We start from the raw sequence: 19211 nt of genomic DNA on the forward strand, positions 1-19211 counted from the left end.
CAGTGGACCAAAACGGTCTTGGTTGGAGTCTCCACTTCAGTAATGTACTGAGCTGTGGTTACAGCCTAGGCAAATGAGGCCAGATGATAGCTAGAGAAGACTGCTAATTAATTAAGCTTGGCCTAAGGTCAGGCCACCAACTGGCAGACGCAAGTTCTTTTTTAAGTAGGAGAATTTTAAGTTGGATGAGAAGGATAAGAGAGATCTGAAATATGAGAACTTTTCCTCTGACTTCTCAAATCCCTTTTCTTATTTCTCTCAGAGCTTAAGTAGTTTCCTCTGTAACAGTATCAGGATTGACTCACAAATTATTATTCATTGTTAAATTATGTTAGGAATGTGTTCAAAATGCAAGAACAGGGTGTACAGTGTAGACACTACTTGAAAAGGCACTTAGATATTTTTTCTTTAAGTGAGGGAGGAATATTTTTTCTGTGATATTTGAAAAGTGAAAGAAGTGTTTGCATTTGTCGTATGGTATATTCTATAAAACCATCTCCTGATTTCCTATTGAGTGTCCTTCTTCTGTGAAAGGCCATGTAAGGTAAGACTGGTTGCTTTTCTGTTAATGAAAGGGTGCAGAGGGTATAACTCTTACTACTGGTGGTTAAACTGAGTTTGAGATTTCACATATACTATGACTTTCTGCTGTGATTTAAGCCTTCTACTGCTACATATTACTCAGAGTATTGTCTCCTCTTCCAGCCAACTAGATGTTAAGCTTCCTGAGGGTAGGCATCTTGTCTCAGACTTCTTTATAATCCTCTATCCAGCCTAGGACCATGCTCATATATGGCTGAGTAGTATTCCAGTGTGTGTGTGTGTGTGTGTCTGTGTCTGTGTCTGTGTGTATCACATCTTCTTTATCCATTTATCTGTTGATGGATATTTAGGTTGTTGTTGACATTTGCAACAACATGGATGAACTTGGAGGGCATTATGCTAAGTGAAATTAGAAAAAGACAAATACTGTATGATATCACTTATATGTGGAATCTAAAAAATGCAACAAACTAGTGAATATAACAGAAAAAAAGAATCAGACTCACAGATATAGGGAATAAACTAGTTGTTACCAGTGGGGATGGGTGGGTGGAGGGGAGGTATAGAAGATTAAGAAGATTAAAGCCAGAAGGAAAAACACCAATACAGTATACTAACACATGTATATGGAATTTAGAAAGATGATAACAATAACCCTGTGTACGAGACAGCAAAAGTGACGCTGATGTATGGAACAGTCTTATGGACTCTGTGGGAGAGGGAGAGGGTGGGAAGATTTGGGAGAATGGCATTGAAACGTGTAAAATATCATGTATGAAATGAGATGCCAGTCCAGGTTCAATGCACGATACTGGATGCTTGGGGCTAGTGCACTGGGACGACCCAGAGGGATGGTATGGGGAGGGAGGAGGGAGGAGGGTTCAGGATGGGGAGCACATGTATACCTGTGATGGATTCATTTTGATATTTGGCAAAACTAATACAAATTATGTAAAGTTTAAAAATAAAATAAAATTTAAAAAAAAAGAAGATTAAGAAGATTATAAATTAGGCATAAAATAAGCTATAAGGATATACTGTATAATATATCCTTATATTTTACAATAATTATACATGGAGTATAACCTTTAAAAATTGTGAATCACATAATTGTACATCTGTAACTTATATAATATTTTTTTGTCTTTTTTTAATTAATTAATCTATTTTTTATTTTATTTTTTAACTTTACAATATTGTATTGGTTTTGCCATATATCAACATGAATCCGTTATATAATATTGTCCATCAACTATACTTCAATTACAAAAGATTGAGCTTATATGAGAGTAATGATATGGGAATGACAGGAGTGTAAACATCCACTCTACTTGTGTTTAGTTGTAGTTCTAAGACACAGAGCAGCATGAGATGAGGGATGTTGCAATTTTGGCAATCTACCCCAGCATTTGCTATGTATACTATGCACCCTTAAACTGTGATATTTACAGTTGATGATAGCTGAACCATTCTTAGCAAAATGGGTACAAGACTAAGAAAATTAGTAAGTTTCATTCACAAGAGTTGAAGAGAAGGAGTCATCCTTCTGCTTTGTAGTAATAAAACTAGTGACTCTAGGCCCTAAGATATGAGTCATAGAAACTTGAATGAATCTGCCCACTTTCATAATATTTGTATAGACATGAATTATCTGCTTCCCACCTCTATACATATTATTTCAGGTGAACTGTGTATGAGTATACTAGGAGTGAGGAGGAATTGTCCCCTGTGAAGACAATTGGGCATAGAGGTAGAGCCATTCTTTGAAAAGGAGAAGATTTGATTTTACATATAGTGATATTTCATAAAAAGCAGATATGTTAGAGTCTTTTTTGCCTTCTTACTGACACTTCTGAAAAAGTGAAAGTGAAGTCGTGTCTGACTCTTTGCGACCCCATGGACTGTAGCCTACTAGGCTCCCCCACCTATGGGATTTTCCAGGCAAGAATACTGGAGTGGGTTGCCATTTCCTTCTCCAGGAGATCTTCCCAACCCAGAGACTGAACCCAGGTCTCCTGCATTGTAGGCAGATGCTTTACCCTCTGAGCCACCAGGGAAGTCACTAACACTTCTACTTAACTACTAACTGCCATAAGAGCAAACAAGATAACTGTTGTGTAAAACACTAAAGTTTTACTGTCCTGCAGGTACAGTCATAAATCTGTAAAAGAAGTGTTGATGGTAATACCACTTATGTGAAAAAGAAAAATGTAGTTGACTTCCTAAGACTTTAAAAACAAATTTTTATTGCTGTATAGTTGCTTTACAATGTTGTGTTAGTTTCTGCTGTATAGCAAAGTGAATTGGTTAAACATGTACATGTATCCCCTCCTTTTTATGAATTCCCTTCCTATCTAGGTCACCACAGAGTAGAGTTCCGTGGACAATAGAGTAGGTTTTCATTAGTTATCTATTTTATACATAGTAGTGTATATATGTCAATCCCAGTCTCCCAATTTATCCCATCCCTGCTTTTCCCCTTGGTAACCATATATTTGTTTTCTGCATCTGTGATTCTATTTCTGCTTTGCAAATAGGTTTATTTGTACCATTTTTTCTAGATGCCACATATAAGTGATATTCCTAAGACAGTTTAGAAATAGAAAATATTATGCAAATTAATTGAGATAATTAGGTATTTAACAAAGGGTTTGGTTTCATTCAACTATCTGAATAGTTCTCAGAATTCTTATCAAATATCTGCTTCCCTTTTTGATTCCAGGTCTTCTCTGATAAAGTGCTTTTTTAGGTAAACCTTGCCCCACTACAAAAATCAGAACCAGACTTTGGTTGAACTAACAGAATGGGCCAGAGACGGGAAGGATGGTGCTGAGAACCTAGATCTACTTACATATGTCAAGCAGGCAGGGAGGCAGCCAATCTGGAAAGTTCCAAGCTGCAGGCATTAGGAAAAGGTCCAGACAGCTAAACAAAGCCCAGGTGATACACTGAGATCCAGACAGGCCAATAATTGATATGAGAGTTCTTATAACAGATGGCAAGGAACAAGTCATGAAGATAAGTTTTAATGAGCACAGAATCTAACCACAAAGACACATTCAAGACAGGAATTCTAGGTTAGGTATGAAGCTAAGATTGGTTATAATAAGGCAGGAGGTCAGAATGAGGTCTAAAATGAAGATGGCAGTACTGGTCATTGAGATTATGGTTCCAGAATTAGAGATGAAGTTGAACCCATGGGCAGAAAGAGAATGGCTTCAGCTATTGGGCTTAGTTAGCTGCTGGGTTCTAAGCTAAATATGAAGATAAGTATATTTCTATGATAATTTTATTTAGATAGATCCCTGCTGCCATTTCCCAACACAAAGGAAAATTAAATTTTTATATCTTTCTGAAGAGTGCACTTGCTTATAAAATCTCATCTTAAAATCTCTTCTGGTATGTATTTATTCCAAAAAGTTAATTCAATTGCTGCCTTTCAGATACTGTGGAATACTGAGGTGAATAAAACATAGCTATTGGCCTTAGAAAACTTACAGATTCTTGAAGAAGCAAGCATCTAATTACATCTGTTCAGTCACTAAGACATGTCCAACTCTTTGTGACCCTATGGACTGTAACCTGCCAGGCTCCTCTGCTCAAGGGATTTTTCAGGCAAGAATACTAGATTGGGTTGCAGTTTCCTCCTCAATGATTACAATACAGCATGCTGAAAGCACAAGGAATAGAGGTAACCCCATTAAGTCATTCGATCAACCAAATGCATGGAGTGTCTTCTATTTTATAGCATTGGTCTGGAAACACAGGATAATCCCCAGTCCAGACTTTCAATGTCATAGAAAACTTCCAAGAGAAGGTGAAAGTTGATCTGAATTTTGTAAGAGGTAGTCAGGTAAAAGCATGTGGCAAACATTATTCATTCTCCCCTTCCTGCATACAAATAGAAATCTGAATTTTTTGAGGCAGCATTGTAGTAAAAGCTGCCTACCCATTCATATACCATTCTAGGTTTGAATGACCATGTAAGTGAAAAAAAAAAGCCTGTTGAACAGGGCTTTGTTGAAAATATTTTTCCCCCAATGAAAATGAACTTAGCTGACAGGTTCTTCCCTCTTCCTTTTATTCATGCTTGGAATGCAGATATGAAACCTAGAGATGGAATCATCATCTCTCAGCCATAAAACCTCCTTACAGTAATGGTAAAATAAAAAGATAGTAGGAGTCTTGGTCCCTGATGATACCATACAACTTATATTTCCTTTGGATTTTTGTTTAAGCCATTGTAGTCACTTTTCTATGATGTACTGTTAAATACAATTCTAAGTAATAAGAAGAGTACTGGAGTTTGGTGGTAAAGAGTTCAAGAGAAACTTCCCAGGCATAGGAAACAATGAGATTCACAAAGATGTGGAGTGAGAAGCTCAATATGAAGAAACTGTAAGGAAACCAACTGATTGGAGTTATGAAGAGAAGGAGACCAGAGATGAAGTTGTAGAGGTGAGTAAAGGCCGGTTCCTTGTAACCCATATTAAGGAGTGTGAGCTTTGTTGTAAAAGTAATAAAGATTCTCTTGTGGATTTTTTCATGACTTAATATTTGCATTTTAGAGAGAACATTTTATTAGAATATTTAGAAACATTTGGGAGAGACTGATGGCAGGCAGATTAGATGGGAGATTTATATCGTCCAGGTGATTAAAAACCAAAACTAAGTTAGTAGAAATGGGAATTGATAGACCAGATTGGAGTTACTAATTATAGGTCTCTAGAAGAGATTCAAAATATATCAAGGAGGTAGAATCAACATAGATTGGATGTGTAAATTTGAAGCAAAGAACATCTCAAGGATGATCCTCAGGTTTCTGTCTTGGGTGACCAGACGATTCACCAAGATTGGTACTACAGGAGGAAATGATGGTTAAGTAATGATCCAAACTCTGATATCTCTGAAAACCAGAGAGAATTAAAGTATATTTTGCCAACTGTAAAAGTACCTCTCAGGAACAGTGGTAATACAGCCTCAACTGTTAAAAATGACATGTATATAAACTTAGTATTTTCAGAAAATTCCTAAGTAGATTGAGATAGAGATAATAGTGTTTTATTTTCATGCAATACAATGTTTATGCTGTTCTTTAATATTTCTTAGAACGTGGTTAGAAAAAAAACAAAAGATAAAAACAAAGATAACAACACCAAAACAGCTATACTACAGTAACCATAGTAATGTTTTCTGTTTCTTTCTTTGTTTCCTATTTCAGCCCAGTTCAACTCTGTAAAGAGAAAATGATGAATGGAGAAGAATAAGAGGGAAAGAAATGAGCCATAAGAGACATTTAGCAGACATTATTTTAATGTCTCTGACATAGTTTTGCATAGTTTCACACCTTTATGAGTTTATTGCTATAATGGTGGCAGGAAGATACAGGTTCCAGGCACCGCTAAGTAATGAGACAGTTTTGAGTTTTACTTGATACTTCCAGTAAAGTCTTTTCACAGTATCTGTGCTCTTTCAATCCAGAGTAAAGAGTGCTCACATAAAAAGCCCTAGCAGTGGCAAAAGGAATCAAAACTCCCTGCATTCTTTTCCATCTAGATGTCCTCTCTTTGGTTTGGTCAAGTCAAGATGAAGGGCAGAATAGGTTGGCACTTGTTATCAGCCCATATAACCACATCACAGTGAAAACAGTGATGTCCAAAGTTTAGTAACCATGACTGGAAAGGGCTGGTTGTGCCTGAACTTCTGTACTTGATTGCATAAACCAGTAGCCTATATTTGGACGAAGTAACGAGAGGAAATTGTAATTATTCATTTCATCTTGGTAGGATTTGGCTTATTGCTCCTGCCTTCTGAATTAAATGGATTTAAAAGAGACTGAAAGACTTAGAAAAGCTTCTCTTGCTACAGATGTTCTGCTCTCTTTGGCGGGGGGTGGGGTAGGGTGGGCATCACACCACACAGCTCACAGGTACTCAGTTCCTGGATTCCTGGATCAAGGATTGAATCCAGGCTATGACAGTGAAAGACCAGAATCCTAACCAATAGGCCACCAGGGAACTGCCTCTGCTGCTATTTTTAAACAGTGAAAGACTGCTCCTAATACACGAGAGGGTATTGGTGGGAAGGAGAAAAACAGATATTGTGGAATAACTAGGTTCTTATGAGCTAAAAATATTGACTGGAAGTTGTTGACTGTGGTCACATGAGCTTTATTGGCATACCGAAGGAAAAACTGAAGAAGAAAAGATTGCTTTATGAAATGTATTTTTTTTGGAGACCATGTTGGTAGGTAAGTTTGAAAAGAAATCCTTGGGGTAAAGTCAGAAACTAAGATAGTATTTGCTAAAGTATCATTTCAATGCCTAGATACTTAGTCATCAAATATATTTTTAGTTACCTGTTTAATTCACAACATTCTGACACAGTGCTCAATAGTGAGAAGTATAAATCCCACACTCTGGGATTAGATAATAAAACAATCCAAGGGGATTTTTTTTTTCCTGATCGCACATTGCATTCATCTCATACCTTGAAGGACAAGGGCTCATTTCACTTTAAACTTTTCTTTTTCCCTGCCACAGCCTCATCACAGATGATTTTCATACAAATGTGTGATCTTTTTGTGATTTACCTCAATTACTCTTTCTACCTTTCATTTCCTAGAGTACTTTGCAGAATCCTAAACTATTTTGATTCCAAAGCGGGTTAGTTATGTATCAGTACAAAATCAAAGGCTCACCAATCAGAAAGCTAGGAATGAAATAGGTATCCGTCTGTGATGGCATTATAGTGATTTGGGCAGACCCGGTGGTAAGGCAGTGACAGAAGATGTGCACCACTGTCCCTTTGCATGGAAGCAGGAAGGTACAGGAAGAAGCAATAATGCCTTAAGAGGAGTATAACAGAAAGGGAAAGAATAAGAAATAAAGCTGAACTTATAGAAATAGCTTCTAATTTACTTTTCATTATATCTAGAAGCTCTAGAGTGCCATCTGACCTTTCTACCAGGAGAAGCAGTAAATAAAATGTATAAATAATTTGTATTTTATATGTGTTTTGTACCCCAAATATGGAACTCAGCCTATTTGAGAATGAGCATTCCTAACTGCAAGGTCAGTGAATTCAGAATCAACTGGACTATCAACTCCTTTTGACAGAATCTATTTGTTTCAAAGTCATGTTATTTGCCCTTGTAAGAAGCAAGATAAACAGAGCAGTTTCAAAGAAAGTTGTGAGATAGTTGGGCTTTAAGAATTTGACTTTGACAAGTTCGAGAAGTAAAAACAGGGGTGGAGGGGGGGTTGGGGATGTTTAGGGATGTAATAGGGATGCTTATCCTATTTAAAAAAAAACAGAATCAATAACTAATTTATTCAACAAGCACTTATTGAATACCTTCCATGTGTCATTGGTGATGGGCTACATACTAGACATGTTAAAAATGAGAAGCAGGCAGGATACATTTCAATCCAGGAGAGGAAGAAGGTGATTCCATGACAGAATAGCAGGTGAGATTTTAGGTCAAATGTAGCCTTTAAGCATCTCTCATATTCTACCAGGGAGGTGACTATTAACACTTACATAAAGGCCCTACCTGACACAGGAGGAAATAGAGGCCCTGCAATACAGTCCTAATTTTCCTCCTATTCCTAGATAATGAAGACAATGAAAACATAATTTTAATTGAAAAGTTGATGGGAATGAGTAAAAGCTTGCATGCTTCTAAAAATTTCTGCAGTTCTTGGCCTTTCCATATTCTTATGATAAAGCCCACAGTGGTCACTTCCTTAGTATATCCCCCAATGAGGATATATTTAAATAGATCTATTTAAAATAGACTTTATTTTTTAGAGCAGTTTTAGGTTCACAGCAAAATTGAGGAGAAAGTATGGGGAGTTCCCATAAACACACTAACCCCACACATGCATAGCCTTGCCTACTATCAACATCCTCCACCAGGGTGGTATATTTATTACAAATGAGGAACCTACATCAACACATCATGATCACCCAAAGACCATTATTTATGTTAGCTTCACTCTTGGTGCCGTACACCCCATAGTGTCAGTCACTCAATCGTGTCCAACTCTTTGTGACCCCATGGACTGTAGCCCTCCAGGCTCCTCTGTCCATGGGATTTTCCAGGCAAGAATACTGGAGTGGGTGGCCATTCCCTTCTCCAGGGGATCTTCCTGACTCAGGGATCAAACTTGAGTCTCGTGTGTTGCAGGCAGATTCTTTACCATCTGAGTCACCAGGGAAGCTATACCAGGAAAACTACAATAGGGAAGTACGTTTTATGGGCTTTGACAAATGCATAATAACATGGATCCAACATTATAGTTCAAGCAGAATAGTTTCACTGCCCTAAACATCTTCTCTGCTCTGCCTATTCATCCCTCCCTCCACCCTAACACCTGGCAACCACTGATCTTTTTACCATCTACATAGTTTTGCCTTTTCTAGAGTGTCACAGAGTTGGAATCAAACAGTATGTATTCTTTTTAGATTGGTTTCCTTTTTCTCAGTAATATCCCTGATAGCTTAAGTGGTAATGAACCTACCTGCAATGCAGGAGACACAGGTTTGATCCCTGGGTCAGGAAGATCCCCTGGAGAAGGAAGTGGCAACCCACTCCAGGATTCTTGCCTGGAGAATTTCATGGAGAAGAAAGCCTGGCAGGCTAAAGTCATTAGGGTAGCAAAGAGTTGGACACAAGTAAGCATGCATGCACTATACATTTGTGATTCTTCCAGTCTTTTCATGGCTTAATAGCTCATTTCTTCTTAGCACTAAATAACATGCTATAATAGCAAATGATGACACCTACCAGAATTATACTAAAATTTAAAAAAACTAACATGTTGGCTAGGAAATGCAACAGCAGGAATTCTTATATACTGCTGATGGAAGTGTAAATTGGTACAGCCACTTTGGGAAACTGCTTCTCTATCTTGATTAAAGCTGAATATATGCTTAACTTATGACCCAGAAATTCCATACCAACATAAATACATACGTAGATTCACCAGTAGCATGCACAAGAAATTTCACAGCAGCATCATATGAGAACCAGTAAGTTAATGTTTATCAACAGGAAGATGGATACCTAAAGTATATTCTGTTAGTTCAATGCTTCACAGCTATGAAAACGAACAAACAACTACCACAGGCAGCAATGTGGAGGAAGCTCACAAACACCATGTTGAGTGAAAACTGTCAGCCACAAAAGACTACATACTCTTTGATTACAGTTATATGAAGTTCAAAAACACAAACCTAATCTATGATAATAAATAGTGATTAATTTTGAGTAGGAGGAGGATAATGAATGGGAAGGGGAATGTTCTGTTTGACTTGGGGAATGGTTACACAGGGGTTTTTATTTTTCGGGGCGGGGGGCAGGGGTTGTTTGTCTGTCACATCATGCAGCTCATGGGATCTCAGTTCCCCGACCAGGGATTGAACTCTGGCCGTGGCGTTGAAAGTCCAGAATCCTAACCACTAGGCCACCAGGAAACCCCTACACAGATCTCTTCATGCTGTGAAAATTCATTGAGCTGTATGCTTATGATTTGTATACTTTTTAGAATGCATATTGTTATATTTCAGTATAAACATTTATTAAAGAATATAGAACCTCAGTTGGACCTATTGAGATCGAGAAAAGCTATATGGTTATCTATGATAGGAAGCCTACATTTTTTTCCAACCTGCACTTATTGGGAATTAGTAGACTACACAAGGGGTTAATCTCATGAGCTAAGGATAGCGTTTTTATAGATAAGGTGGGATTGGGACTTTGGTGTGTCTGATTTCAAAGCCTATGCTCACAGCCACTATCCCATACTGCGTTTTATTAGGATTATATACTTTCTTCCAGACCTATTTATGCTAAACATCTGTGGTTCTGTGTATTTTCTTTTCCCATTTTATTTTATGACACAGGGGGATAGCGAAATGCTAAGTGTATCCTCAGTTATGTTTCATGACACCAAAATAAAGTTGAAAGACATTTGTTTGCTCTAAACAAGGCAAAATGAGTATCATACGTGTGTATGTATTATTTTTTGTGTGTTGTGCTCGTAAGCCTTAGGAATATGTACGTGGTATGTCATTATATCTTTTGAATAATTTTTCACTTGTTTCAAAATGCTTTTCATATTTTGCTTAGCATTTGACAACAGTCAACACTGAGCAGACAATCTCACTGAATTTTCTGTGTTGGATATTTAAGTTTTCCCCCACCTCAGGATATATTGGGTTGGCCAAAAAGTTCTTTCAGGTTTTCTGTTACGATGTAATGGAGAAACCTCAAATGAATTTCTTTGTCAACCCAATGCTAATTCAAAATCTTTCCGGGTCTGCAAGCAGTTTAATTTTTTCCAATGTGCATTGACTTGTATGGAGATAGTAAATTGTATCTGTCACTGTTCATCTGTTGTCCAGTGATAACATTTGTTTAGTTCCCCAGGAGTGTGTTTTAATTCCCACCCCCGCCATCTTGACTAACTCTAACATTCATCCTTCTCTGGTTCTTAATAAATTGGTGAAACTGCAACCCCACCAGTCATTTATAGGACTGTAGCACCTCCCTTTTAACCATTCATACACACTGAAATTCGGTCATTCATTTTTACTCTTAGCTTTCCACCTCTTAAACACTTTATAATCCATAGCTAAAGTAGCACATGCTCACCCTCTAGTTACAAGCTTAATATGTAAGCATGGAAAGATGTGCGAATAGTACTGTTTTCATAGAAGCACTTTCCTCCCCCTCTGCTGCTGCTGCTGCTAAGTTGCTTCAGTCATGTCCGACTCTGTGCGACCCCATAGACGGCAGCCCACCAGGATCCCCCATCCCTGGGATTCTCCAGGCAAGAACACTAGAGTGGGTTGCCATTTCCTTCTCCAATGCATGAAAGTGAAAAGTGAAAGTGAAGTCACTCAGTCATGTTCGCCTCTTAGCAACCCCATGGACTGCAGCCCACCAGGCTCCTCCCTCCATGGGATTTTCCAAGCAAGAGTGATGGAGTGGGGTGCCATTGCCTTCTCTGTTCCCCCTAGAGGTTAACTATTTAGATTTCCCATTGAATATCATAGATGATTCTTCTCTATTTTTGGATTAAAGATAGCTTGTCCAGTATTCTAGCTTTGTTCATGTATTCATTATTATTGCTTTAACTGGTTAAATGCAGTTGATATCATTGACACATATATTCCTAAGACAATTTATGGTTTAAATGTTCAACTCATTTTTAATATAGTAATAGTTTCAAAAACATCACACTTTAATATACACATCTTTATTTGTGATATAATTATCAATTTTCTTCATTTAATTTTTTAGAGACTATACTACAGAACTCCTAAAAGGGCAAAAACAAATAAAGCATTATTTCCAAAAGTAAGGCTTGCAGAGTCAATAATTAACATGACAAGGTTGTTAAATGTTTGAGATCCTTAACAATGTAAGGCATAGAGCTAGCCTGGAAGACCATTAAGTAAATATGATCTATATTATGGAGAAGAGTAGATCCTCATTCCCTTAGGTAGATGCAATAAACTAAGAAATCTTACTCTTAAAAAACATTACTGGAGTATAGTTGATTCACAATGTTGTGTTAATTTCTGCTGCACAGCAAAGTGATTCAGATTATATATATATATATACTTTGTCATATTCTTTTCCATTATGGCTTATCACAGGATATTAAATATAGTTCACTGTGCTATACAGTAAGACCTTGTTGTTTATCAAATCTTTATTATAGAGTTTAGGTACTAATTTTAGAAAAGCTAACAACTCACTAACAACGTTGAACTTGTTCAGACTTAAAAACAATGACACACCCACATGCTCTCTCAGCACCTTTCAATAACCTGCCTGTTTCAACACTTGGTAGCTTCAGATCAGATTATTAGCTTTTACCTTTCTTTTTTACTTTTAGCAAGGTAATTGGAAAGGTGAAATTGATAGAAAGTTATACAATTCAGTGGTATTAATATTCCTGCATTGCCTGTAGGAGTCATATTCTGACTTGTTTTTCTGGTAGACATTTGGTTATAAATCCAAATGAATATCTTTTAATCAGTCCTGGAAGAGAAATAGCTCATCACAACCTGTTAAGAGATATTTGTGAAAAATGTAATGAAATGTTTTAGGAGGAAGGAAGAGATGTACAACACCAAGATTCTCATGAAAATGTATCTAGTCTATTGATGAACTCAAATTCCAAGTCTGAGTTTTGAAACAAAATTTCCATGGCATTTTAGCTAATCTGCAATGAAAGAAAGTGAAAGTGAAAGTCACTCGGGACTGTCTGCCTCTTGTGAACCCATGGACTCTCCAGGCCAGAATACTGGAGTGGGTAATTGTTCCCTTCTCCAGGGAATCTACAGTCCGTGGAATTCTGCAGGCCAGAATCCTAGAGTGCATAGCCTTTCCATTCTCCAGGGGATCTTCCCAACCAGGGATCGTACTGAGATCTCCCACTTTGCAGCCTGATTCTTTCCCAGCTGAGCCACAAAGGAAGCCCAAGAATAGAGAAGTGGGTATCCAATCCCTTCTCCCACACTTTGCGACCACATGGACGATACAGTGCATGGAATTCACCAGGCCAGAAGAGTGGAGTGGGTAGCCCTTCCCTTTTCTAGGGGATCTTCCCAACCCAGGGATTGAACCCAGATCTCCCACATTGCAGGCAGATTCTTTACCAGCTAAGCCACAGGGAAAGCCTGAAAATATTGGAGTGGGTAGTCTCTCCATTCTCTCACTCTTTGCGACCACATGGAGTCACAGTCCATGGAATTCTCCTGGTGAGTATCCTGGAGTGGCTAGCCATTCCCTTCTCCAGAGGATATACAGTCCATGGAATTCTTCAGGCCAGAATACTGGAGTGGGTATCCTTTCCCTTCTCCAGGGGATCTTCCCAACCCAGGGATTGAACCCAGATCTCCCACATTGCAGGCAGATCCTTTACCAGCTAAGCCACAAGGGAAGTCTACAAATGCTGGAGTGGATAGCCTATCCCTTCTCTCACTCTTTGCAACCCCATGGACTATAGAGTCCATGAAATTCACTTGGGCAGAATACTGGAGTGAGTGGCCAATTCCTTCTCCAGGAGATCTACAGTCCATGGATTTCTCCTGGCCAGGGTACTGGAGTGCATATCCTTTGCCTTCTCCATGCGATCTTCCCAATCCAGGAATCCAACCCAGATCTCTCACAGTGCAGGCGGATTCTTTACCAGCTGAGCCACAAGGGAAGCCCAGTTATACTGGAGTGGGTGGCTTATCCCTTCTCCCACTCGTTCGACCACATGGACTCTAAGTCCATGGAATTCTCCAGGCTAGAATACTGCAGTGGGTACCCATTCCCGTCTCCAAGCAATCTACAGTCCTTGTAATTCTCCAGGCCAGAATTTTGGAGTAGGTAAGCCTTTCCCTTCTGCAGGGCATCTTCCCAACCCGGGCTCAAACCCAAACTTCCCACATTGCAGGCAGATTCTTTACCAGCTGAGCCACAAGGGAAGCCCAAGAATACTGGAGTGGGTAGCCTATCCCTCCTCCCACTCTTTCTGACCACAAGGACCATACAGTGCATGGAATTCTCCAGGCCAGAATACTGCAATGGGTACCCGTTAGAACCCAGATATCCCACATTGCAGGTGGGTTCTTTACTAGCTGAGCCCCAAGGGAAGCCCAAGAATACTGGAGTGGGTAGCCTATCCCTTATCCCACTCTTTATGACCTCATTGACTATACATTCCATGGACTTGTCCAGGCCAGAATACTGGAGTGGGTAGCCGTTCCTTCTCCAGGTATCTTCCCAACCCAGATATCCAACCCAGATCTCCCACATTGCTAGCCAATTCTTTACCAGCTGAGCCACAAGGGAAGCCCAAGAATACTGGAGTGGGTAGTCTGTCCCTTCTCCCAATCTGTGCGACCACATAGGCCAGAATACTGGAGTGGGTAGCCTTTCCCTTCTCCAGAGATGCTTCCCAACCCCAGGATCGAACCCAAATCTCCAACACTGCAGGCAATTCTTCAGCTGCTGAGCCACAAGGGAAGCCCAAGAATACTGGAGTGGGTAGCCTATCCCTTCTCCAGCGGATTTTCCCCCCACCCAGCAATCGAACCATGCTCTCCTGCATTGCAGCCAGATTCTTCACCAGTGGAGCTATCAGGGAAGCCCCTTACATGAATAGCTTTTTTTGCTCTACACCAAATACAAAATGCTCCGTTTCCAAAGCCCTGAAAAACTCTTTGTGGTGACATCAAATAAATAAGAATCATTTTAGTTTTTTTTACAGAAAAGAAAGTCAAATTTATTTAATTAAAAACTAGAATTAAAAATTAGCAAATACACAAACACACACTCAAAAATACACACACAAGAACACTATGTATTGACTCCCAGAGGGGATATGCAGCGGTCCAAGACCACTCAATATGGCTTGTCAGTTATAGAATTCCAAGCATGCACACGCGTGCACACACACACACACACACACACAGCACAGGCACACAAAAAAGAACCCAGTATTTTTCAACAGTACACTCAATCTACCATAAACAAAAATTCAGAATTAGTTTTCAAAGGTTCCTTTTTTAATTCAAAAGATGCCCATCTCGGGTATAAACATACATATATTTTTTAAGTGGTTTACTGTTGGCTTATTTTAAATATATTAGTGTTATTACATGCAACTATTTCCTGTATTTAACACGCTTTCGTTTTATTTACTTTAACGTCTCTAGCTTGAACCTACCAAAAGTTTCTGGTTGGTAGGAAGACAGGTGCCTTATTCTCTGTGAAACTGAATGTATTGGTTTTAAACACTCGTCAGAAAATGTTTGATCAGCATTTCAACACATGGAAATAGTTACATCGATGCTTAAATTGCCATTTTCTGCGAAAAGTTCCGCAACTTCAGAGTCGAATATTAGGCAGTCACTGTTGATAAGGGCTGTTGCAATTCCCTCATGAATAGATAGAGGCGTGGCTTCCCAACTCAATCGCCGCCTATTACCATTTAGCTCAAGTTGATAAGTAAAATTTTCAGCTTGCTCGCGTGTTCCTATCAGCTGGACTACTGCAAAGAATTTCTGGTGACCATCGTAGATTTCCAGTTTCTCCAAAACTAGTAAGAAGTGAAACCCAAAACAGGACTGCAACATCACCCACTCAAGGGTACCAGCCAGATTAATGTTGACTGCAAGGAAAACTACAACTTCTCCGCGCAGGGTTATAATGGACTCATTATAGTGCTGCATCAGATGCGGCACTACAGCATCCATGGAGCCTTGCCACCCACAGGAAGTACCAGGGCAAGGACAACGACAGGGCCTAAACTCACAGTGTTCTTCATGGTCTGCTTTTTCTGTGGGTGGCATAGTTTTTCCACATCCTGAAGAGGTGTACTTACAGGGGAAAAGTACTAAATTGGCCACTTTCTCCATGGCTAGGTTGCGAATGGATGTCAGCGGGACCCGGCAAGTTGGACAACGTGTGAGCTTTGGACGACAGTTGCCACAAACAAGATGGCCACTCTTACACTGTGTAATTGGAGGTAACACATACTCAAAGCAGACCGGACACTCAAAAAGACTCGCCAAGTCATTGTTGGACACAGTGGTGCCAGTCAAGACAGGCGCCCTCCGGGAGGAAGGCGCACCATTTGAGGTTCCAGTAGGTAATGCTCTTTCGGTCAGACGACTCATTTCTGTCAGGCGCCTCGGACCTCGGTCCTGGCTCAAACACGCTCCGCCGTCGCCGCCGCCAACGCCCGCCACCGCGGGCAGCGCCACTGCCACTGCGTCTGCCTCATGCCAGTACCGACGGGACACTCTGGCTCGCCGCCGCCATTAGAGAGTGCGCGCAGCAACGGTCGCCGCGGCTCCTCACTGTCCGCCGCCGGCGTTCCGCGCGTTCTCGAACCCGCGCGCGCGCCCGCTAAATACCTCACACTATGGCGGCCACTGCTGGGAGGTGCGGCCCCGGGGGCCTGCGGCCGGCAGGGGGCCAACAGGAATCTTTTTAAAGGAATAGGTCATTGTTACAATCTCAGCATTCCTTGCCCAGAGCTATTTTGCATGTTGAGTCATATAACAGTTTTAGTCCTAGTAACTGTCTATTTTGGGAGCTCACCTACAATCTGGTGACATTATGGAAAAAGTATGAAATTAGAACTGCAATAGGAATAATCCAGAGTTTAAAAGATTAAATTAGTACCTAGCTACTTTTCATGTATAAAGGTGCTTTTCAAGCACTAATTAATCCGCTTAAAACCTCTGTGAGCATGGCTGGACTAGGAGAAAATCAGAGTTTTGAAGAGAGAAAAGTGAAAAGTTTCTAGTGGAGCTGTATTTTTCCATAACTCGTCTCCAGGCAGACTCTCCTAAATAGGTGTCAATTAAATTCTGCTTATCTGAACAGTCAGGCTGTTCAGTAGATTAAAAAAATTCAGTTTTACCTGAAACCCTTAGGAATAACCTAAGGTCTTATCCCACAGCGAAACAAAATCTCAGAATTGAGAAATCAAGGAAGCCCAGAACTATCCTGGATATTTGTACATATTTGGGGTCAGTGATGGACTATTATAAAACCAAATAGACTGGTTTTAACTAGAATTGGACATATTGCTAAGAAAATAACCAGTTACATCACCATGTCTGATTCCGTGCAGGTCAATAATTCATTTCTGACTATGGCAGTTTCATCAAACTTTGGGGTGAAGGAATGCATGTGGGTGTCACTGACTGCTACTGGCAGGCCTGAGGCATTAACAAGAGCGAAGACCAAATTGAAGGGAAAAAGTGGTTGTGGTAGAAGATCACCAACAAATTCATAAGATGTCAACCATAATTTCAACCAGTGGCCCAGAGAGCAGGGAGATAAATCTGTTAAAACAATGGGATGAGTAAGAATAAATACAAGGAACAGGTCGTGCTGGAAGTACAGGAAGAATTGGAATAGCATATTCATGTGGGAATCGTGTCAGAAGCCAGGATATTGCAAGTAGATATAATCTATTAATAGAAGGGGACGACAGAGGATGAGATGGCTGGATGGCATCACTGACTCGATGGACGTGAGTCTCGGTGAACTCCGGGAATTGGTGATGGACAGGGAGGCCTGGCGTGCTGCGATTCACGGGGTCGCAAAGAGTCGGACACGACTGAGCGACTGATCTGATCTCACCCAAAACTCAACCCGAGAAACATGTCAAATTCACGTGGGACATTGTGGCATGGAGCACCAGTACAGCTACCCCCACACACAGCACTTACACACACATACACACACTTCTAGCCCCACATGCCTGTTCTATATTTTTCCATTTCAGTATCACTTTCTAACATGCTTCACAATTAACTTAACCATGTTCTCTCTCTCACTCCCTACCGAATGGAAGGTACTGAGGTAGACAGGTTTGTATGTTTTGTTTATTGATGTATGCATATACAACAGTGTCTGGAATAATAGGCTCTCAATAACTACTTGCTGACTAAGTGATTTTAAGAAATGAGTATGGGATCTCATTCCAGAGTGCCTTAGTGACAGGTCAAAACACCCTGAGCTCAATATGATGCATTATTTATCAACTGTTATTTCTATAGTCATGTGGACTCTACTTTTAAGTATAGGTTCTTGGGACTTCCCTGGCAGTCCAGTGGTTAAGACTCCTCGCTTCCCCTGCAGGGGGCACAGGGTTCGATCCCTGGTGGGGAAACTTTCTGCATGCTGCTTGGCATGGCCAAAAGAGGAAAAAAAAAAAAAAGTACAAGTTCTCTCTGTCTACTGCTTTTTAGACAAATAGAATGGAGACCCATCAAAGTGAGCTGAGGAAAGGGAAGAGCAACAGGAAAGGGGTTCAGAGGATACCGAAGGGTGAGGGGATGATGTATTCTGTAGGGCCCTGTTGTCCATTGTAAGGATTTTGGCTTTGAGTCCAAGCGAGGTGGGATGCCACTGGAAAGTTTTGAGGAGTAGAGTGACTTGATCTGACATATATTTGAACAGAATCTCTTGAGATGCTGTGTGAAAAATAAACTAGAGGGGTAAAAAGGCCAAAGCTGGAAGACCAGTGAAGAGACTACTGCAATAATCCAAAGCACAGATGATGATGGCTTGGAATTGAGTGGTAGCACCAGAGGTTTTTTGAACTGGTCAGACTGAGGGTATCTTTTGAAGGTATGGCCAATGGGATTCCTTGATGGATTGGATATGGTGTTTGATAGCAGGAGAATGAATCAAGGAAGATGATAGTGTTTTGCCCTGAGCAAATGGAAGAATGGAAATATCATTTTATTGAGACAGGAAAAACTTGGTTGTTGAATGATTGAGGATGTTTAAAAAAATACCTTGGGGATTTTAATGCATTTTCAGATCATGTTTCTTCCTTCAGTGAGGCAGGATGGTAGTGGTGCTGGATACTAATCATTTCACTGTTGATTGTGTAAGTCAACAAAGCTGTGAGTATGGTTTTGAGGGGTTGATTTTTGTTTTTACTCCTGAGATTAAATATGATCCAGTACAAAGAATATTCAGAATATCTATCAAGGAAGGAATAGATTTTATTATAGCAGATTAATGAGCACATTAAGATGAGTTCATTTAGTGTTTTACTATGAAATTCACCAAAAGAAGTGATGTGGTTTTGGTGTCTATTGGCCATCTTAAATTCATTGATACCAGT

The 19211-nt window shown here is 39.9% G+C and overlaps 1 protein-coding gene and 1 long non-coding RNA gene across 3 annotated transcripts in view; one reads left to right on the plus strand and one right to left on the minus strand.

Moving 5' to 3' along the window:
- Positions 1 to 6378, plus strand: part of LOC113887314 — a 49508-nt gene extending 43130 nt beyond the window's left edge. For both annotated transcript variants that reach the window (XR_003509703.1, XR_003509702.1), the window contains exons 5-6: positions 3987 to 5001; positions 5765 to 6378. This is a non-coding gene — a long non-coding RNA (uncharacterized LOC113887314). The remainder of the gene's footprint in view (positions 1 to 3986; positions 5002 to 5764) is intronic.
- Positions 6379 to 15221: 8843 nt separating this feature from the next.
- LOC113887856 (E3 ubiquitin-protein ligase SIAH1-like) lies at positions 15222 to 16359 on the minus strand. The gene has a single exon (XM_027535093.1). It carries the CDS (start codon positions 16231 to 16233, stop codon positions 15379 to 15381), a length of 855 nt encoding a protein of 284 aa, XP_027390894.1. The 5' UTR covers positions 16234 to 16359; the 3' UTR covers positions 15222 to 15378.
- Positions 16360 to 19211: the final 2852 nt, after the last annotated feature.

Source organism: Bos indicus x Bos taurus, chromosome X (assembly GCF_003369695.1).
Source record: "Bos indicus x Bos taurus breed Angus x Brahman F1 hybrid chromosome X, Bos_hybrid_MaternalHap_v2.0, whole genome shotgun sequence".
NCBI lineage: Eukaryota > Metazoa > Chordata > Mammalia > Artiodactyla > Bovidae > Bos > Bos indicus x Bos taurus.